This window comes from Cebus imitator, unplaced genomic scaffold (genome assembly GCF_001604975.1).
Source record: "Cebus imitator isolate Cc_AM_T3 unplaced genomic scaffold, Cebus_imitator-1.0 Scaffold2, whole genome shotgun sequence".
Taxonomy (NCBI): Eukaryota; Metazoa; Chordata; class Mammalia; order Primates; family Cebidae; genus Cebus; species Cebus imitator.
The window spans coordinates 9,441,487-9,463,986 of NW_016107317.1; the positions used below are offsets into that span (position 1 = coordinate 9,441,487).

The window sequence follows — 22,500 nt, forward strand, 5'->3', positions numbered from 1 at the left end:
GCCCCCCCCAGAAGTGAGCAGCACGCGGTCGGGTGGGTGTGCAGGGCACAGCACAGTGTGGGTCTGAGTCAGTGCCTCAGTGCCGGAGGAGGGCCCAGAGTGGTCCGGGCTGCACCCCCTCTAACTCTCTGCCCTTCCTGCCCTGTAGGAAGAACCCATTCTGAACACACCTTGGCTGTTCCACTTTGGGGTGGCAAGGAGGAGGCAGCCCTGGGCTGAGTCCACAGAGCCCAGCCTGATGTGGGGTGGGGTGGGGGGGTGGGAATACAGGAGCTCAGCCCCAGCTCACCACAGCATCCCCAAAGAGCTGTGACTCAGACACATTTGGGTTTAAGTCCCAGCTGGGAGCTCAGGTAAGTCAAATCATCTTCTGGGGCTTCTGTTTATCAGTAGAAGCCTCCAGAAGTATACACTGTTGACGGTTCCTTCCTGCTCTGATGCACCATGCCTGATTAAGCATACACTGAACCTAGAAGAGAGAAGGGGCGAGGCACAGGCCTGGACAAGCTCGCCCAGCCTAAGCATAAAGGAAGGCGCCAGGCTGGCAGCACCTGACTTTGTGGTTCTGAGGCGGCCTGGTTTTTCCAGCAGGAAGAGGAGCACCTCATTACCTTAGATAGACCTGGCCCAAGCTCCCGGCAGCCAGGCAGGGCGTGAGGGAAGAGATGCTAATCCCTTTCCCATCTGGCCTGGACTCTCAAGTGTGGACACCAAATCCTGCAAGGGTGGTTGTAGCTGTGCCTGTGGGCATCCTTGCCATGGTGGGGTGTGCTGGAGAGAGAAGAGCTGGAGAAGGAGAGCAGAGCTGGTGGTTACCCCATGCCAGAAGGCCCAGAGAGAGAGGGCCTCTGGCCCCAGAGACACTGACCCTGTCCCCTGCCCTCCAGGGCACAATTTAACTAGGGAAATGGCTTAATCAGGTAGCCAGAGAACTGCCACTATCACTCCTTCCCTGCCCAGTCCTCCTGATGTCCACCTGTCCCCGCAAGATTCCCACCTCCCAAGTAACCACCAGAGGCTGTCTGATACAAATGGCCGCTGTATTTTTGCTAAAGTGACAGTGACACAGATAAGGCAAAGAGCTGAGGGGCAGGACACATCAGGTGGGAAGGGGGAGACCATGTAAAATGGCAGCCTAATATCAAATCATCCTTGTGACAACTGCCCCTTCCCTCCTGAGTGAGGTCAGCCCTTGGGCCAGTGTATGGGCAGAAAAGCAGATTTGTGTCCTTCAGAAGAGAGATGTAAAAAGGTGAAAGCTCTAGTTGAAGGGCAGTGGAGGGGCTGGAGTGGGAGAGGTCTCTCCTGGCCAGTGGTCTGCGTGCAGTGAGGGTACTCTGAGAAGGCAGAGTGGAAACGCAGGGCTGGAGGGGCATGGGCACAGGTTTGGGGGCTCCTTCCAGCCTCTACCATGTTGCCCCCTTCCCCAAAGCACTTCCAGGGGTAGGAGCACATTCCCTGTGACCCTGAGTCTGGCCTCATTTGAGAAGTCATTCTCTGGGGTGTGTGGATGCCTGTGTATGTGAGTGAGAGATGGGTGGGGGGCCATGGCTATCTGGCTCTAGCACACTCATGGGAGACCAGCTCGCAGCAGTGATGGGATGGGGGCTTCAGCGGTCTCTGCTAGAGATTCCTGACCTGACCTCCCCAGGTCCCCACCCTGGCCTTGGGGAGAGAGTGCCTAGGGCAGCAGGGACAAAAGCCCCTGCCTGCAGCATAGGTCCAGGCCTCATGGCTCTACCCCTTGACCTCTTGACTTTGTTGTCCTGGCCTTACATACAAAGATTCTTCACTGCATGCTAAGAAAATAGATCCAGGCTGGGCACGGTGGCTCACGCCTATACTCCCAGCACTTTAGGGGGGCTGAGGCAGGTGGATCACCTGAAGTCAGGAGTTTAAGACCAGCCTGGCCAACATGGCAAAACCCCATCTCTACTAAAAATACAAAAAGTAGCCGGGCATAGTGGTGGGTGCCTGTAATCCCAGCTACTCAGGAGGCTGAGAGAACTGCTTGAACCCAGAAGGTGGAGGTTGCAGTGAGCCGAGATGCTGAGATTGCGCTGCTGCACTCCAGCCTGATGACAGAGTGAGACTCCATCTCAAAAAAAAAAAAAAAAAGAAAAAAGAAAACAGATCCATTTGAAAAGGTCTAAAGCTGCCCTCTGTCCAGGCCGATGAGGAGCAACATGGCAGGATCCCCTCTCTACCACACCCAGGTCTCCCCCAAAGGGGATGGGTGGGACAGCTTCCTAGGAGACCACGCTGGTCCTGCTGTGTATTCTCTGCCACAGTTCTGGGACCCCCAGAGGGTAGGAGTAGCCCCTCCCAACGTCTCAGAGGCTGAGTCCAGGTCCTAAGCCCCTCAGGGTGCAGAGACCTCACCCCCTGGGTCAGAAATCACTGAGGATGCTGATGTCAGCAAAGTCAGCCCGGTAGCGGTGGGCGTAGAGGCTGAGCAGGAAGGCCCACTTGAAGGAAATGAAGCTCCAGACGCTGGAGAGGTAGTAGCTGGTGGGGTCTGTGAGGCCTGCAGGGAAGAAGCACCGACAGTGACTTGAGCAGGCCCTGCCCTCGGCCCCTGCACCAGTCACAAGTCCAGGGCCACCCTCCCCACTCAACATCCCTGCAACCTCCCGGCAGCTGAACTGACCCTACAGAAAGACGGTGTAATAAAGGTTTAGAGCCGCAGTCCCCAATCTTTTTGGCAACAGGGACTGGTTTCATAGAACACAATTTTTCCATGAAAAATTGGAGGGGATGGTTTTGGGATGAAACTGTTTCACCTTAGATCAGACATTAGATCATCAGGAGCACACAATCTAGATCGCTTGCATGCGAAGTTCACCACAGGGTCCGCGCTTCTATGAGAATCTAATACGCGCCGCTGACCTGACAAGAGGCAGAGCTCGGGTGCGAAGGGTTGCTCACCCCTCACCTGCTGTGCGGCCTGGTTCCTAACAGGCCACAGACCACTACTGTTCCATGGCCTGGGGGTTGGGGACCGTTTTAGAGCACTCTAGGCTTTTCAGGCAGGAGGCCATGGGGATTAGGGAAGGGAAGGGCTGGCCAATCACAGGTCTGTATCATCCACTCTGCTTTTGTGACAAGTACCCTAGGACACTTCCAACCTGCTTTAGCATCAGACTCCAGGAAGAACGGCCTCTGGTTACTTCCTGCCATAGCCACCAGAGGGCGCTCACATCCCAGAGCAGGGCAGAGACTAGTGGGTACCAATATCACAAGTGCTTGCATGGGCTATGCACAGCTAAAGACTTCACATCAGTTTCATTGAATCCACCCAACTTGGGAGGTAGGGACTTGTGTTACCTACTTGAACCATAACAAAACCTGAGCCCAGGGAGGTTAAGTGATCCACCCAGTCCCTTTGGAAGTAACCTGTGGAACCAGGATGGGAATCCCAGGGTCTGCTGCTTAAATCCCCCGCCCCCCCGCTGTCCATCCCATGCCCTCTTTCCCTGGGACCCGCCCTCACTCTGGTGCCGGGTGATGGCCAGCACAAGGAAGGTGCAGAAGGCAGCAATGGAGACGGCTGAGAAGAGGACGCCCACGAAGAAGAAGCCGCGCAGCCCCTTGAGCCAGGTCCTCCAGTAATCCTGCATGTACATCACGTGCGTCACCAGGACCCACAGCGCCAGCACCCCTGCAGGAGAGACACATCAGGGCCCATCCCCCAGGTGCTCCAGGGCCCTGCAGGTCCACTAGGCCAGGCCTATTTGCATAAGAAGACCAAGTATTCCAAGAATATGGTCTAGTCACTCACTCCCTCCTAGAATGGAGTTTTCCCTTTCGGTGGCTGTGGTATCAGAAGCAGGTAAGGGACTGAGCTGCCTGCTAGTAAGCCCAACATTAGAGGAATCTGCAGAAATACAAAACTCTACCCTTCTCTCTCATTTTTTTGTTTGTTTTGGGAAACATGAGTATCTCTCACAAAAATGTTAATTCATGTTATTTTAGTATTACTTTAAAATGCTGAAAATGTTCCCTTTTAAATTCTAATATGGTATATATCAATAGCTATAACTCACATATATAAAATTTGCGTGGAGTTTCACTACTTTTCAAAAGAATAAAGGGATCCTGAGAACCAGAAAGTCTGAGCCTTTACAGCCCAGCCTGCTTTCTGGGGACTTGCCAGTCTACCCTGAGAGCCACAGAGCAGGGAAGCCATTGCTCCTGCCCCATGCTCCTCCTCCACCTGGTCACAAGGCCTGCAGCCAAGCTCTTGAGCGGCAGGGCTCTTTCCAAACTGCCAGAGTTGGTCTTGCAGGATGGGGAGGTCCAGTCATGAAGACCCCAGGGTCACCCAGCCCCTGAGTGGCCTTCTTGTTCTTGGCCAGACCTCATGCTACTCCCTCCATTTTGTGGCAATGGCACAGCACGCCACGCCCCCCATCCCCCCGCCTGCCCCAGCTTTTCCTGGGCCTGGCCTCTGCGCCTGGGTGGGCACTTCCCCTAGGATGCCAGCTGCTACCCGGCTGATACAATACAATACAAAACAAAACAACCCTCTGTGCCAGGCAGTGCCTGCTGGTGCAGCCCAAAGAGTGGAACAAATATCAACTCCATTGGCAAGGTTCCGGGCAGGGTGGCGGGTCCCAGCAAGGGAAGAATGAGGAAAGAGGCAGAGCCAGCTGCAGGCTCGCAGCCGGCTGGGCTACAGGGTATGGGCCACTCAGGCTGCCGCATCCTAGGAGTTGGGAGGCCTTTCCAAAAGGCGGCTGCACACACACCATGCAGAGTACTTACCAAATGTGCATAGGAAGGATAAGCATCTGGTTGGGGAAAGTGGTTCTCTCTGGCAATGGAGACAAGGAAGGGAAGTTGATGGGGTGGTGGGGCAGGGCAGTGCTTTGAGGAAATCTATGCTATTTTGTTTCTTAGGCTGGGTGGGGAAGGTATACTATTTTATCTATGCTGTTTTCTTAAGCTGGGTGATGTGTATAAGGGTATTTGTAAAACCGTCCATCCTTTTTTATATGTCTAAAATATTTCATAACTTTTTTAAAGGGGGAAAAGGCAAGGGGAAGCTAGTCCAGCTCAGAGGCTGTCCCAGTTCGGCTGTCCCCAGGCAGTCCAGTGAGGAACAAAAATTCATGAGACTCCAAGCAAAGAAAATGGGAGCCTGGCACTGCTGTGTCCCAAAGCCTTGGTGTTTCCACATCTAAAAATGGGTGGGCTCAGGGTTCCACCCTAGTGAGGGCGGAGGCCTACCAAGCCTGCCGCTTCCCCCAGCCCCTGCCACTGTTTGATCCTCCAAACACTCTCCTAGCTGTGCCCCTGCCCACCTCCACCCTTCTTCAGGAGTTGGAGGCCTGGGTCCCCCACCCACTGAGATCCGGGTGGTCCTAGTCTGGATGCTGGAGTGGGTCAGAGGTGGACAGGACAATCATCCCACCGCTTCCTCTTACATCCTACAAGATCTGGATTTTATACCAGCCACCTTCCCCAGAAGTCCCTCCCACTCCTCACAGGCATCCCATGTTTTCATTTGAGGGAGCTGTTTGGTTTCTTAAAGGGCCCTGGGAACAAGGCTTGCTATCACTGAGCACACTCAAGGAATAGTCTGATGGGCACCTGTCTGGAACAGGTCTGCTTGCCGTGTCTCCTCGTGCCACAGAGGGATTGGGGAAGTTGAGCTCTAAGATCCTTTCCTACTCAAAGATTCTAGAAGCCAGCTTAGGAGAAAAATAAGGTCAGAACAAATCCTCTGTGACTCAGCAGTTTCTGGGTTAGGAAATGCTGAAATAGGGGCCCATGAAGATGCCATCTTAGTCCACTGGTCACGATCGAGTAGTTCCCCAAAACTCCCACCCCCATATACACGCACATACCAAGGAGGGCTAAGGGCAGGAGGGAGAGGAAGACAGGCATTGGGGTGTTTCAGACCCTGTTGTTTGTTAATAAGCAGGCATACTTTACCCACCTCTCACCTTTCCTCAGCCCTGCTCCAGGCCCTGCACAGAGGCCTCCCCTCCAGAAAAACACACATCAACTTTGGAGGCAGGCCTGATCCCACCCGCCCTGGCTCCCACCACCCTCCTGGGAAGGGAGCTGTCCACTAGCCTTACCCAAATGGGTCACTGAAGGAGGTAGAGCCTCCTCCCTGGTCCCCTTCCAAACATCAGGCAGGAGGCAATGTCCCTCCCTAGTATCCTTCCCTAGCATACTTGGGTATTCCAGGAAGCCTGGTTTGCAACGAACAGGTGGAACGAACAGGTCCCCAGCTGCACCTGGCCACAAGCTCACCAGACCACACCATTGTTCCACCCCACCTGTTTCAAGGAGCAGAGCCCTTGCTCGGCCTCTGGACTCACAGCCGATAAGTAAGCTAAGGGCAAGGAAGGCACAGGGTAGGGCGGTGAAAGCAACCCCAGTGGCTGCGCTGGAGGTGAGGAGACAGGAGATACCCAGGAGATCCTACAGGGTAAACGCAGACAAGAGGAACACTGGGCTGAGGTCAGGCCCTCTGCTCTTGCCTAGAAGGAAGACAGTCCTGGGGCCCCAGAGCTCTTGCTCACACCTCACGTGGGAAAAATATAGAGCTGTTTAGACTCCTGGAGCAACTTTTCTTTTTCTCTTTCCTTAGTCTACTAAACCTAGAGCAAGAGTCTATGTGTTACCCCAGGGTTCCCACAGCAAAGTCACACCAGGTAGATCCAACCCACACCTGCCCACCTCCCCAGGAAAACCAGCCTTGCTTCTGCAACTGCCTTTCTCCAAAGCCACTTCTTCCAGGATACTCATCAGGATGGGAGAGGGTGTCCCCACCCATGAACACTCTGCGCACCAGACCCAGTGGGCTCCATGACCCTGCTTCAGAAACTGGCATGCCCAATCAGTCTATGCCTGGTCCAACCCAGGGGAGAAGGAACACTCTGGGGCTGCCCTTGGGTGACTCAGCAGATTCTGAGCTATAAAATGCTGAGTCAGAAGTAGGGTGCTCACAAGTTACTAAATCTGCTGACACTTTACTGCCAAAAGAGGAAGAGGCTGACTCGTCACAGACCCTCTGGGAACCCACTCATGGTGGGGAAGGTGGGAGGCCCAGGCTTGGCAACCCTCTCCCTGCCACCATCATCCACCACCACTAACAAGCAGTTTTGGCTCTTCCACGGCCACTGTCAAAGATCAGACCATCAGGGAGATGCCAGGACCCTACTTCAGCTGGCTGTGGCCCTAGCGCCTCTCTCTGAAGGCAGCTCCACAGCTGGCCTGCCTCAGAGGCCAAGGGAAGCCTGTGGGGAGGGAGAGAGGGTAGAGGTGGGTCAGAAGGAAACCCCGGGCAACTCCCTAGAGTGTAGGAAAGGCCTTTTCCACAGTCCTCTAGTAGACAGTTGGAGATGGAAGATTCAGGGAGTGGGCAAAACTGCAAGATTCAGATCCGGAGGGAAGTCACACATCATCCAGGGACATCTCCTCCCACTCCTAATAGATGAGGAAACTTGCCCAGGTGGGGGTCAAACGGCCAGGTAGGGCTCACCTCCACTTTCACCAGGCCGGACTCAACACACCCAGCTGGGATCCCAGGGCTGGCCCTCCCTCCTCATCCTATCTCTTGCTTTGGGTCTTAGCAAGGCAATGGGTGGGGCTGTGACACCACCTTCCAGAGGGGAAAGCAACAGGGCCAATAAGAAACAAAAAAGTGGCAGGGAGATGGGCCAGTTGTCCTCAGGAGCCCACAGGTGGTGAGGCAGCTGGGCAGGCAGGGGACACCCCAGCCAGGGTGCCTACCCTCCTTCGTGGTGACCCAGCGCTTTGCTGTCGTTGTGTAGGGTGGGGCTATGTATGCCCGTCTTCTAAGGAAGAAACCCCGCCTCATGCTGTGACTCTACCCAGGGATGGCTCTCAGCAAGCCTGGGGGCAGTGAGTAAATTAGTTATTTTTAGTTATTCCATTTAGAGTTCTCTTGGCAGAGGATTTTAGTAATGGAATATGATCATCATGTGTAAAAGTATTATCCTTACACGTATTTTCTTCCCAAAGTCCTTTCCCACACATATTATTTCATTTAGCTGTGTAATATTGGGTAAGCAATTTATTTAACTTCAGACCTCAGTTTCCTTGTCTGTAAAATGGACACAATAATAATGCCTACTTCGTGAGACTAATGTAAGGATTAAATGAAATAAGGGAAGCAGGTTGCTTAAGATAGTACCTGACACATATAAAGCATCTAAAAATGTTAGAAAATAGAATATTTTTCATCTTCATACCAATTCTATGGCACAGAGAGGTTAAACTGCATGCCCAAAGGTGCACAGCAAGGAGCACTGGTCAGCCCAGAGCCTCTGTTACCGCGCCGATGCTTCCCCTCACTCCCTGGGCACAGAAGGGGCGGCTGGGCTGCGGGGTTTGGCAGATCTTGGTTGAGGAGCCACAGAAGATGGGTGGCAAAAAGGAACCGACGTGGGTGGAAAGAGAATGTCCAGTTTCTATGAGATCCCCAGCGCGGTCCTCCCGGTGGGTCTCAGTAGAGGGCTCTCCGGGGTATGGGGTCCGCACTGGAAGGAGGCAGATGCTCTTCCTCAGCCACCCCTAGCCCTCTTCCTTTCCCACTTCTTCCTTCTCTGCCCGGCGGGGCAGGGATCTGCGCGCGCGTGTGTGCGTTTGGGGGAAGGAGGGGGCCAGCGTCGCGGGTGCGCGGAGGGGACACTGTCGTGGGGCAACTGGGCGGAGGGCGACAGGCAATGTGCCGGGACCGATAACCCCCGCGCGCGGCGGGTCTGTGCCCGAGGCAGCGGCGGGCCGTTGGCACCCAGGAATGCCCAGGAGCCCGGGCCCGCGCGGGGCCTCGGCCGCCAACCGTCATTTTCGAGTCAACACCCCACCCGCTCCCCGGGGAAGCGCCGCTCGGGAGGAGCATCCTGGAGCAGCTGGCAACGCCCGCCCCGCGGCCGCGCACCCGCCCCACGCCGCCCCGCGCCCGGGGTACCTGCGAGCCCTCCCATGGCCGCGGTCCCCGGCTGTCTGTAGACCACCGTCCAGACGATGAAGATGGAGAAGCCGGCCACGGAGCTGATGCCGGAGTAGGCGGCGCGGAGGCCGAGCTGCAGCCGGGACGGGGCCATGGGGCTGCAGCGCCGAGCGGGCCGAGGGGAGGAGCGCGGCCGAGAGTCACAGGTGCAGGACCCGGAGCCGCCAGCCGGAGCCGCCGGAGCCGCCGGAGCCGCCGGCGCCCCGCGCCCCGCCCCCGGCCCGCCCCCCGCGCCCCGCCCCCGGCCCGCCCCCCGCGCCGCCGGCACAGCGCCCTCCCCGGCCGGAGGCCGCCCGCGCCCGGAACCGCAGACGCCACCGCCGCTTTGCGAAGCTGTCGGGCCGTTTGGGGGATGCCTGTTAAAAAGGCGGATTCCTGGGCTCCTCCTCAGACCCGCCGTGTCAGCATAGTTGGGCCTTGGAAGGGCCTGGGAATATGCCTTTATACAAGCCAGCCGCGGGGATGAAAGATCTTTACCTCTGAACAAAACGCGTATTCTCGTTTACATTTAAATTTCTGGTTAAAAATTAATATGTACAACTTTTTTTTGTTTTCCTTTTTAAATTTTTTTAATCTCTTATTTTTTAGAGACGCGGGCTTTCAGCATGTTGGTCAGACTGGCCTAGAACTCCTGACCTCAGGTAATCCACCCGACTCGGCCTCCCAAAGTGCTGTGATTACAGACATGAGCCACCGCGCCCGGCCAATATGTAAAACTTAATAAATATGTGAATAGAATTCCTTCCACTCATCCCTCTATCAACCAGGTTCCTTCCCATCATGTCTCAGAAGATTCCTCCACACACTAAAGTCTGAGAACCCCTGTGACCATCACCAGACTGCAAACACTCTATCCCACACAGCTCCCCACAAATCCCTACATTTTAAAATCTGTATTTTTGAGACACCCTTGCTCTTTCGCCCAGGCTGGAGTGCAGTGGTGTGCAATGCTGTTATCTTGGCTCACTGCAACCTCCACTTTCCTGGTTCAAACAATTCCCCTGCCTCAGCCTCCGGAGTAGCTGGGATTACAGGCACCACCACCAAGCCTGGCTATTTTTTTTTGTATTTTTTAGTAGAGACAGGCTTTCACCATGTTGGCCAGACTGGTCTTGAACTCCTGACCTCAGGCAATCCGCCTGCCTTGGCCTCCCAAAGTGCAGGGATTACACGCATGAACCACTGCGTTTGGCCTTTTTTTCTAGAGTCTCACTCTGTTGCCCAGGTTGGAGTGTAGTGGGGCCATCATAGCTCTGCATCCTCCAACACCTGGGTTTAAGCAATGCTCTCTCTTCAGCCTTCCAAGCGACCAGGTGTGTGCCACCACGTGTGGCTAATATTTTTTGTTATTTAGTTTTTGTAGAGATGGGGTCTCCCTATGCTGCCCAGGCTGGTCTCCAATTCCTGGCCTCAAGCTATCTTCCCACCTTGGCCTCCCAAAGTGCTGGAGTTACAGGCCTGAGCCACTGCAACTGACCTCGCCTTTCCGTTTATCCTCACAAGCCTCATCCTCCCAAGCCCTTTTGGAACATCATCCTGACCCTCAGAACCATACCACTCTAAGGTAGAGACAGATTTGTAGCAGGAGTGCACTGAGCTCCCATGTGAGCCCAGCTTCCAGCCGGGAGCTGGAAGGAAAAATCCCAGCACAATAACAAGGCTCTGCCACAAGCACTGAGATCCACATGGGGAGGCCCATCACAAACCTCCACAAAACACAACCAATACCCCTTGCATTACGTTTGTCGTTGTTGTTGTTTTTGTTTTTGCTGCTGTAACAAATTACCACAAATGTACTGACTTAACAACACAAACTTATTATTTTACAGTTTTGTAGGTCAGGAGACCAAATAATGGTCTCACTGGGCTAAAATCAAGGGGACATCAGGGCTGCCTTGCTTCTGGAGGCTCCAGGGGAAAATCAGTTTCGTTGCCTTTTCCAGCTTCTTTGTTTTGTTTTGTTTGTTTGTTTTGAGTTGGAGTCTCACTCTCACCCAGGCTGGAGTGCAGTGGTGTGATCTCAGCTCACTGCAATCTCCGCCTTCCTGGGTTCTGGCAGTTCTCCTGCCTCAGCCTCCAGAGGAGTTGGGATTACAGGCTTCCACCACATGTCCGGCTAATTTTTGTATTTTTAGTAAAGATAGGGTTTTGCCATGTTGGCCAGGCTGGTCTCAAACTTCTGACCTCAGGTGATCTGCCCACCTCGGCCTCCCAAAGTGCTGGGATTACAGGCAATGAGCCCACCGTGCTCAGCCACTTTTTCCAGCTTCTAGAGCAAAGGCTACCCACGTCCCTTAACTCCCTGCTTTTCCCTTGTAAGGACCCCTGTGATTGAGGGATAGTCCAGGATAACCTCCCATCTCAAGATCCTGAACTTCATCATGTCAACAAAATAAATCCCTTTGCCGTGGAAGGTGACATATTCACAGGTGCTGGGATGAGGTTGTGGACATCTTTGGGGGCCGTTATCCCACCACCACACCCCCTCTGGAACATAAACTTCATGAGCAGGGACAGTGCCAGTTTTGTTCACACCAACACCTAAAAGGGTGTCTGGCATATAATAACCACTTAATAAATGTTTGTTGAGGCCGGGCGCGGTGGCTCAAGCCTGTAATCCCAGCACTTTGGGAGGCTGAGGCGGGTGGATCACGAGGTCAAGAGATCGAGACCATCCTGGTCAACAAGGTGAAACCTCGTCTCTACTAAAAATACAAAAATTAGCTGGGCACGATGGTGCGTGCCTGTAGTCCCAGCTACTCGGGAGGCTGAGGCAGGAGAACTGCTTGAACCCAGGAGGCGGAGGTTGCAGTGAGCCGAGATCGTGCCATTGCACTCCAGTCTGGGCAACAACAGCGGAACTCCGTCTCAAAAAATAAATAAATAAATAAATAAATAAATAAATAAATAAATAAATAAATGTTTGTTGAATAGATGAGTGTGAGTGAATGAAGGTAAGAATAAAATAAGAACAAAAGCAATTATACACGAGGAATCTAGACAGGGTGTGCTGAATTGCCAAACAAGGGATGTAAACCAGTGTTAAGCACATTTACCTCACTCTAGAATAACCTAGGAGCTTCTTTAAAAATAAAAAATAAAAAAACCAACCCCACCCCTGCCTATTAAAATTTGAATCTTGGAGTGTGTATTTTAATGAGAAGTGATGTTAAGGCTGTGAGCTCAGCACCAGCCCTCCTTTAGGAGCTGCTGGTGGGGAGTAAGTGCTCTTCCTGTGGAGGAGGGAGCAAGCTGGGTGGTCGGGAGTGCATTGCCATGGATGGCTTCAGAGCTGGCCGGGATGGACGGGGCGTTCCAGGCAGTGGGAACCGCATGTGTGATGGCCCAGAGGGAAGAAATAACGTGGCGGCTTTGGGAGACTGTAAGTCGTTTGTGCCTGGAATGTCAAGTTTGAAGGTAGAGTAGCGGGTTTGGAGGTTAGAAAGGTTCTGGACATAAAGGGCCTTGCATACTCTGTTAAGAAGGCTGTTCCCCTGCCCCGGGGCTGGGGGAGAGAAGTTACAATTCTGTGTTTTAGAACTATGGCAAGAGTAATAGAGTGAAGGCGAACTGCCTGTGAAAGACTAGAGGCAGAGAGATGAGTTGGACAAATTTCACTCCACAGTGCTTTAATTACCATGTCTTTAAAATGGAGTCTGCGGTAATACCTACTTCCAAGTGTTGTGAGGACTGGTTGGAAGAGTGCCTAGCACACGGTAGGTTCTCAATAAATGTCAGGAAGTAGAATTAGTAGCAGCAGAAGGTTGCCATGGCAAGAGACGATGAGAGGCTTCAGAGTTGGTTCAGGCGGAAGCAGTGAGAATGGAAGAGACAAAACTGCTTCAAGAGCTATTTCGGCTATCTGAACCTAAAGATCAGGGGAGAATTCATTAGCTGAGCAGACAGAGGAGGAGAGCACAAATATTATGAGTGGACACATTAGGAGTGTGGGAGAGCAGTGAGCAAGCTTGCTGTGCTGGAAGGTGAGATTGTGCAAGAAAAGAAAGAGAAATAATTATGTAATAGTAGTACTGGCCCAGGTTGTAGAAGGCTAAGGCCAGGCTCCAGCGTTTTTAAAATTGTGGAAGCAATAAAGAGCTCCTGCAGAGTGGCAGACTCAGGTAGGGCGAGAGGCCCGGCTTCACCATTTGCTGTGACCCTGGGCAAGTGCCCCTAACGCACAGCTGCCCAATCCAATCGGCTTTCTGCCTGGAAGAAAACAGTCCACATCTGTACCCTCCACAATGGTGGCCACTAATCACAGGTGGCTATTGAATACTTGATATGTGACTAGTGTGATGGCAGAACTGAATTTTTTATTGTATTTCATTTAAATTAGTTTAAAGTAATTTAAATTAATCTAGATTTAATTTAATTAAATAGCTGCACATGACTAGTGGCTACTGTGTTAAACAGCTAGAACCTCTCAGGACTCCTGCCGCTCCACCTGTACACAGGGAATGATGCTGATACATCACAGGCTCATTGCAAAGGTTGAGATATTGAGATACTACAGTCAAAGTGCTCAATATAGTAATTCAACAAATTACTGCTGCTGTTGTTGATATTGTTGTTATTATTGAACAGGGATTGCATGAAATAAGCCAAGTCTTAGGAAGATTAGACCGTAATATGCAGTTAGATTTGATGAGGGAAAAGAGTAGAGGACAAAACATTCACAAGATTATTTCGGTGATAAGGTACAAAGGAATTAAGATCTTATCCAGTGAAAGACCTTGAGAATGGGAAAGAATGGAATGATTGTTGAGCCACAAAGCACACGGGTGTGCACCACACACACGTCTTCTCATATCAGCTTCCTTCAAGGCATTCTCAGAGAGCACACTCCCATCCCAGTCCAGGACGGACACCACTTCGACCTCTACAAGAGGCACAGCCATTCTCCCTGCCTGTGGCAGAAACTTCTAATGAATCGGCAACACACGCCAACATTTATATGTCTCTTTCTGGGCACAGGACCTTCCGAATTAGAACTACACTTCCCAGCTTCTTGTAGTTAAGCGGATGCCATGGGATCAATTTCTGAACACTGGAATGAAGGCAGAAGCAATGTGTGCCATTAAAAAATCTCCCATACACCCTGCATTCCCTCTTCCCATTCTGTGATGATTTTAGAGGCCATATATAGCAATACCACATAATGGAAAGGACCTAGATCCTTGAATGAACAAATGGAGCAGAGCTACCCCTGGTCCCTAGACCCTCACTGGACTATACAAGATGAGTGAGAAATCTCAGTGGCTTTGTTACAGCTCAGTTGTTTGTTACAGGTAACCTTATTACCCTCTTACATCGTCCCTCATTCCATGACGGTCATCTAAACAGGTCCTATACAGATGACCCGTCTAAACCATCAATCCCTCTGAAGTCTCTTTTGAACTGGGTCCCACCAATACTAAGACAGATTTCTAACTCCCCATCTGCAGACATCCTGCCTGCTGACATTCCTTTCTCACTCCCCGAAAAAGGCACATTCCAAACGTATCTTCTCCCACAATGCTAGATCAGGGATACACCTACTGAGCCATCTTCCAGATGAATGAATTTATTGGACATGTCAGGGCTTCCTCCTCTCTTCTTAATCCCCATGCAGAGAGACCTCTGATGTCCCTGGGGCATGTCCTTGTTTACTGTGGCTCAGATCCAAACCTAGGTGTTATCTCTGAGTCCCCCCTGTTCTTCGCTCCTACATCAAATGCATTCATTATAAAATACAGTTGGGTTTGCCTTGTCCTCTCTCCCCATTCCCTCTGCCACCCTAGTCCAGCCACCATCATCTCCACCTGCGTACCTGCAGCAGCCTCCTAACTGGTCCTCCTCTGTTCATTCTTTCCCCTCTGATCTACTCTCCACCCAGAAGCTGGAGCAATCTTTTAAAAATAATAACCATGGCTGGGTGCAGTGGCTCACAGCTGTAATCCCAGCACTTCGGTAGGCCAAGGTGGGTGAATCACTTGAGGTCAGGAGCTCGAGGCCAGCCTAGCCAACATGGTGAAAACCCATCTCTACTAAAAATACAAAAATTAGCCAGGTGTGGTGGCACACGCCTGCAATCCCAGCTACTCAGGAGGCTGAGGCAGGAGAATCACTTAAACCTGGGAAGTGGAGGTTGCAGTGAGCCGAGAGCACACCACGGCACTCCAGCCTGGGTGACAGAATGAGACTCCGTCTCAAGAAGAAAAAATTTTTTTAAATAAATAGATAAAAATAACAACCAGAATACGGTACTCCCCTGCTTCAATCACTCCAATAGCCTCCAAATCTTTGATAAGGGTTTTGTCAATTCCAACCAGCCTTACTCACCCTTGCTCATTTCACTTCAGACACATTGGCCTTCTTTCTTTTTCTCAAACGTGCCACACATGTTCCTGTTCCAGGTTTTTTATGCTTTGTGCCCGGAAAACTATTCTCTGAGTGTTTATAAGATTGATCTCTCATCATTCAAGTCTCAGCTCAAATGTTACCTCCACGGCTGGGTGCCGTGGCTCACCCCTATAATCCCAGCACTTTGGGAGGCCAAGGTGGGAGGATCACCTGAGGTCAGGAGTTCAAGACCAGCCGGGCCAACATGGTAAAACCCCATCTCTACTAAAAATACAAAAATTAGCTGGGCGTGGTGGCGTGTGTCTGTAATCCCAGCTACTCCAGAGGCTGAGGCAGGAGAATGGCTTGAACCTGGGAGGTGGAGGCTGCAGTGAACTGAGATAGCTCACTGCAATCTCAGAGAGGAGTCTGGCTTCTTGCTGAGATCTCACTTCCTCTGCCTGCCCACTGACAGCCTAGAGGTCTGTGCAGAGGGCAGGAGTCTTGCTTTGTCGCCACTGCACTCCAGCCTTGGTGACAAAGCAAGACTCCCTTAAAAAAAAAAATTACCTCCTCAGAGGGTTCTTTGCTCTGTTTTGTTTCCTCCACAGCACTTACCATGACAAGAAATTGTATTTGTCCTTTCCACCCCTACTCCTGCTGTCTCTATTGGAATATAATCTCCAGGAAGGCAGGGGCTTATCTCAGGGTGATTTACTCGTTCTGATTTACCAGGAACTTTTCCAGTTTTACCACAAAAAGTTCCACATCCCAGAAAGCCCCTCAACATAGGGCAAACTAATAGTTACTCACTTTATGCCTGCCTTGATCACTTCTGTATTCCCAGTGCTTAGTATAATACCAGGTGCCTAGGTAGGAACTCGATAAATATTCATTCAATACACAAAGAAAAGCACGGCCGAATGTCCATAAAGAATTCTTTGAACCTGGCTCTAGGGGGCAGCCTCCCCCAACCTTGTGCCTTCAGACAGCTTTGCAGGTTGGGCTAGCAGCTTGTGTACATAGGTAGTGAGTTCCACAAGATTCCCCCCAGGACTTATGTGGTCCCCTTGCCCACCCCCAGCCCTTGTGGAGTTCACAGTTGAGGGCTCTGGCTGTGGCAACCGGAGGCTGTGCCTGACACAGAGGTAGATTCCTTTCCTCTCCCCATCCTACCCACCCAGGCCCACCTCCTGCAGCTTTGCCTTCCTCCTGAGGTCAGGCTTATAGACCACAGGGCAGAAAGGGCTGTCCTAGACAGCAGCAGCAGGTGGCTGGCTCCAGGGAGGAGCTGGCCCCATCACCATGCATTCTAGCTTTGAGGTTGCAGGAAGGACTCAAATTCAGGGGTCACCTTCGACCCCCAAATGCTGCTCCCCAGGGCTAGGGCTACCTTCTGCCCCTTTAGAAGGGGTTCTCCTGAATTCTCAGGGCTAGAGTGAAACCGCTCAGTCTGGCTTCTCGCTGAGACCTCACTTCCTCTGCCTGCCCACTGACAGCCTAGAGGTCTGTGCGGAGGATAGGATGAAACAGCAGGTCTTTGAGCTCAGGAGCTAAAAAAGCATCAGAGGCAGGTGGCCTGGGGGGTCGGGGAAGGGGAGGGGGATCACAGTCACAGCTGCCTGGGGAGAGCAGCGTGAGGGAGCTGGGCCCAGGCCTGCTGCTGTCTCCTGGTGTTCTCCAGCAACCTCCATCACAGGTACCTGCTCTGGTTCTCTTTCCCTTTTTTCCGAGCGAGCCGTTGCTGGATGGGAGGGTGGGGTGGAGAAAGGCTGCAGGTCACCTCCACAGAGACTCGGGCATGGAGGCAAATGGGGCTGATTACTTCCTTGACTTCTTGGAAGCTGCCAGAGGCTGGAGAAAGGCAGGTTGCAGCACTGTGAGGAGTGAGAGAAGAATAAGCCTTGAGGGCAGGAGGGGAGGGCATTAGCTCCTCCCCGAGGGAAAAGCCTGGCAGAGGCGTTCATCAATATTTGCCCTTTAGATTTGAGTTTGAGAACTGGCTTTAATGAATGAGAAAGTCACCATGGAGCTTTCATCAGTGCATGTGGGTCCCCCTCTAGTCCAGCTGCATGGGCACTGGGTGAAGTAAAAGACTAGAAATAAGGTTGTCTGCCGGGCCCAGTGGTTCACACTTGTAATCCCAGCATGTTGGGAGGCTGAGGTGGGCGGATCACAAGGTCAGTAGATGGAGACCATCCTGGCCAACACGGTGAAATCCCATCTCTATAAAATACAAAAAATTAGCTGGGTATAGTGGCACCTGCCTATAGTCCCAGCTACTTGGGAGGCTGAGGCAGGGGAACTGCTTGAACCCAGGAGGCAGAGGTTGCCGTGAGCTAACATCTCGCCACTGCACTCCAGTCTGGTGACATAGCAAGACTCTGTCTCAAAAAAATAAAATAAAATAAAATAAAATAAAGGTTGTCACCTGTGCTTAGTCCAGACCAGGGGGTCCATGAATGGCACCCTAGAGAGACTCGAGTGGCCACATATCATGACACTTCCTGGAGGAGGAAGAAATGGACAAGAGATGGACTGAGACAGCATGAGGAATGGGAATTGGTCAAGAACTGGGTGGACAGGCCCCAGGAGGGAAAGACAGATCTGGGGAAGCTAAGAGGGAGGTAGGAAAGAGCCATAGCAGGAGCAGGGGAAACCTGTTTATTATTAATGCAGGAAACGTCTCCTGAGGGCCTTCTATGTACAAGGCACTGACCACCCAAGGCAAGCATCCTTGAGCACAACAGAGAGGCTCTCACCCTCTGGCAGCTTACATTCTCCCTGAGGATGGAGCAATGCTTTGATTTCAGTGTGGTGAGTGCCAGGCCTGTGGTGCGGAAATGAAGCTCTGCATGGGGAAGGCTGACACAGGCTAGGCCCTGAGGCAGGCACAGAGCCAGACTCGGGGGCAGTGACAGGCCAGAAGCTGCCACTTTGCCTGGCTCCCAGGGCCCAGCAGGCACCCTCAGCTGACACTCAAGGAGGCTGGGCCTGGGGAGAACTGAAGCAGTTGGGGAGATTAAGTCAGGATTTGGGCCAGCCCTGCAGTGTGGTTAGGTGGACCAGGCTCCCCACTTCCACTAGAGGCAAAGCAGGCAAAGTGGCTAGAGCAGGAGGGGCTGAGACTGAGGGGCGGGAAGGCAGAACAGTGGGGCTGCCTCCCTATCCCTGAGAGGCCTGAGGGGGGTCTGTGCTCCCTGTCAGGCACAACTGCAGGCTTTCCCTTACTTCTGTTTCCTTCTCTGGACTCCCACTTTTCTGTTTCCCTCTCTGGACCCCATTTTTCTCTTTCTCTCTCCAAAGCCCCGTCTTTTTGCCCTCCCCTAATTTCTTACCAGGTTCTCTCTGAAGGGAGGAAATAGGCAGTGGATCTGATGCCAGGAAAACTTCGGCCTCTTTGGTTTCCTCTCTGACCCCAACACTTCCAGAGTGGGATTTGGGGGTGGGATGGCTCTGCTCTGATGCTGGGAAGGGGACCTTAGCCCTAGCCTGCTTTCCTGGTTACCCACATCCTCCCCCTGCCCCCAGCCAGTGCTCTGGACCCAGCCTGACTGACTGGGCCTGGGAGACAGAAGTGGGCATCTCCTGAGCAAGGGCCAGGGCCCTCCTAGGACCCCTCTCAGGCTCCTGCAGTCACACCTGCCAAGACTCTGAAAGAAAAGGACAAAGTGGGCACAGGGTTTGAGTTCTGAACAGAGGCCGTGGGTCCAGGATGAGTTGGAAGATGGGAGCACTTAAGACAAGGGTTTTGGGAAGGCTGGGAAAGTTGGAAAGAGGGGAGGGGTGGGGGGCAGTAGGTCGTGTGGGTGTTCAGCCCCAGAACAGAATACAGGGGTAGGGAGAAAAGTGACTCTTAGGGAAAGTGGCCACAACTGGAATGGGGCAGGCATTGTAGAACACTGATCACTCAAGGTCACATGAAGTGCCTCCTGGGACCCACACAGGACACACACACACACCCCACACACAAGCACACAAACACCCCTTGAGAAGCAGAATTGGGGGGGAGAAAGCAGTTACTCATTTCTGTACATTCATGTAACAGTAAATTTGCCAGGAGGCAGGCCGCTGCCCTTCCCTCCAGGGGCATCTCCAGCCCTGCCTGTCTTCTCCTGCTCTTCTGGCTTCTCCCACCCTGTCCCTGCCCTCCACCCCAGCATCACCACCACAGGTCTGTTCGACGACTATTTCCTTGTCTCTGCCATGCACGGGTAGCTTGAGCACCAGCCAGAGGAATGTGCCTCCAGGAGAGTGTGGAGCTCCTGCTTTCGCCTCTGCAACTTCATGCAGGTCCCAGTCCTGACTGTGAGTCCCAGCTTGCCCACATTGCCCTCCTAGAGGAAGCAGGAGCCCATCCCTCCTCTCCCTCCCATCACTTTCATAAGCGGCTCATGAGTGACTGGTTGTGACCTGTTAGTCCTAGGAAGGTTTGGCTTGGCACCCATCAACGTTCCAGCTCCCTGCCCCTGCCTGTCCCCCTACCCCAGGAATGGGCAGGGAGGAGATGGAGGAACTGAACTGGAACCGCCCTTGGGGGATGGAGCCTGGGCAAGAGTCAGAGGGCCTTAAGCCATGCAGAGCCTGGAGGTAGAGTCCAGAGGAGGGTAACTGGCTCGCTGCTCAATCTCTTCGCACTGTTGACCAACCATAGCCAAGGTTGACTCCTAGGGGTGCTGTGGGAGGGCCGGGCGCAGGCCAAGGTCCTGGCACAGCCCTTATATCCCCTACTGCTTTATCTCCCAGTTGGCTTCCAAGCTGGCCATTTCCTGCAGTCCCATGGGAGGCCAATTAGTGAAAATTTCCTCCACCCGCCCTCTCTCCAACCCACCAATCCCCCTCCAAAGTCATGGCTGAGCCTTGTGAACAAAGTTGGCAGCGCAGGATAGAGGAGAAATGAGTAGGAGACAAGAAAGCAGCAAGGAGGGAGAGAGATGGAATGAACGGCCTTGAAAATGAACTGGGAAACCAGCTCCTCTCCTTGCACCCTGCTGAGGCCGCAGGCCCATAGTAGGCACCAGCTGACTACCCACTGTCCTGTTCATTTCATTTCCTCCCGTAATCATTAAGCATCAACTTTATGCCAGACACTGTGCTGGGGAGAGAGAGCCAATCAGATTGGTGTGTTAGAGAGATAAAAGATAATTCCACTAGACTCTGGGAAGGCCACTGCCTCTCCACCCTCTCAGGAGTGGGGTGAAGAGGCCCATGCTGGGCCATTTGCACAGTGGTGGAAACTGAGGCCCAGGGAAGCGTGGGGCCTCAGTAGTGAGCCTGCTTAGTAGGGCGCTGGAATCTCCGGTCTCTGCCTCAATCTACCTGGCCACCAGGGAGCGCGTGGTATGGGGTGCGGTCCTCAAACAGACACTGTCCCAAGGCCCTGAAGCTTTGGGACAGTGTCTGCTGCTGAGTTTTAGCTCTCCAGTTTACAGCAAAGTTTCCAGCACATACAGTAAATGTTGTTGAATGAATTAAAGATTCCTTGGAGATTCTTGTGGCATTGCATAGCAAGGACTGAGCAAGGCAAGGTTGAGAGTCATGCTCAGGGGCAGGAGCACAGTGGTGTTTAAGAATATGGGCTCTGCAGTTAGACTGCCTGAGTCTGGCTGTACGACTTAACTGTGTGACCCTGGACAAGTTACTTTGTCTCCCTTTGACTCAGTTTCCTCACTCGCAAATAGGAATTGTTCTGAGGATACAAAGATAAAGTGACTAACATAGTATTCTGCATATAGTAAACACTGGAAGAGACCATTATTGGGCTAGAACAGTTGCAGTGGGGATGGGGCATAACGGAGAGATGCTTCATGGGTGGAATCAATCCAACTATGCTGGCTGGATGTGGGAGAAGGAGGAATGTGGGGTATCAGGCTCCTTGCTTCGGCAGTAGTGGAGCTCTGGGAGCAGGGAGCTGAGGGGCAGGGCAGGAGGAAGGGCCCCCTGGGGCAGGAAGGGAGTTTTGGACACAGAATATGAGGTTCCTGTGAAGATCCTAGAAACCATGGGCTTATGTTGTATAGAGCTCAGCAAAGAGGCCGAGGTGGGGAAAATCAAGCCCAGAGTCAAAGCCTGGTCCAAGACGCACCCTTCACCCTCCCACCCTCCTCAGCTATCCATGGGAGACTCTGCCGCCTCCTTGAAGGGGATGGAGGAAGTTTCAAGGAAGTCCATGCTCTGGCAGGAGCTCATTGTCTGAGTAGAGTGTATCAAGGGGGCCTGCTGTTCAGTTTCCACCATCTGTACCAAGGTGTGGGCAAATGACTACGGATGTGAGTTCTTCCTGCTTTATAGGAGCTGTCAGTAGGTTTCAGAGGCAGGACTGCAGAGTGGTAAAGCACACAGGTAGACACCACCTGGGCAGAGTCACTCACGGCTCTACCACTTCCTAGTGTGGAACCTTGGGCAAGTCATTTAACCTCTTTGTGTCTCAAGTCCCTCATCTGTAAAATGGGATAACGATAATAACAACCCTGTCTCACAGGGTTATTGTGACAATTAAATCAGTGAACATATACATAAAGTATCAAGAACAGGGCCTGGTGCATGTTGACTATTGTTATTATTATTTATATGTCCTAACACACCTGCCAGGCATTTAATGACAGTTAGAGGAGGGTGGAGGCGGTACCAGGACATGGCATGATTGTCTCTAAGATGACTCACCATCTCGTTTGGATGCGTTCCTCAGACATGCTCCCAGTCTGCTGCCCCTTCTAGGCCTCAGCCTTGATCAAATATCTGCTGAGCAGTAATTCTACTGGCCAGTCCCAATCCAAGATCCTGAGAAGGGAAAAACCTGCCCAGTCATCTGCCTTGATGGCAGGCTGGGGGCCTTGCCTTTTAGAGAGAGGATGAGCTAGCAATGGAAGTGGAAGATCTAATCCCTAACATCTCTCCGGAGATTACCTAGGAGCCAATAGGTAATCACCCCAGGCGCCCTTCTCAGTCTCCCCAGAGACGGGGAATGGGAAAGAGATGGAAAAAAGAAAGGCAAGGGTAGTGTTGAAGGGGAACATAGATGGGGGAGTGGGTTTGGGACACTCATTTTCACTGATTTGAACCACTTTCTTTGGATCCTTGGCTCTGAGGCTCCCCCACATCTCTACACAGACATATTCGATTTCCCTTTTCTGAGTAGCCTCTCCTAGGCAGTCTAGTCTATCTTAGAAGAACAAACAGAA

At 52.5% G+C, this 22,500-nt stretch overlaps 1 protein-coding gene across 2 annotated transcripts; it reads right to left on the reverse strand.

Moving 5' to 3' along the window:
• Positions 1-1,021: 1,021 nt before the first annotated feature.
• On the reverse strand, positions 1,022-16,124 carry SLC48A1 (solute carrier family 48 member 1). 2 transcript variants are annotated; one of them, XM_037738705.1, is made up of 3 exons: positions 15,938-16,124; positions 3,494-3,661; positions 1,022-2,527 (listed from the first exon to the last, which is right to left on the reverse strand). In XM_037738705.1, the coding sequence occupies exons 1-3, from the start codon at positions 16,107-16,109 to the stop codon at positions 2,391-2,393; spliced, it is 477 nt and encodes a 158-aa protein (XP_037594633.1). In that variant the 5' UTR covers positions 16,110-16,124; the 3' UTR covers positions 1,022-2,390. The 2 variants fall into 2 exon arrangements, with proteins under 2 accessions (XP_037594633.1, XP_017384916.1); XM_017529427.2 differs by lacking the exon at positions 15,938-16,124 and adding an exon at positions 8,954-9,231.
• Between the last annotated feature and the right edge of the window lie 6,376 nt (positions 16,125-22,500).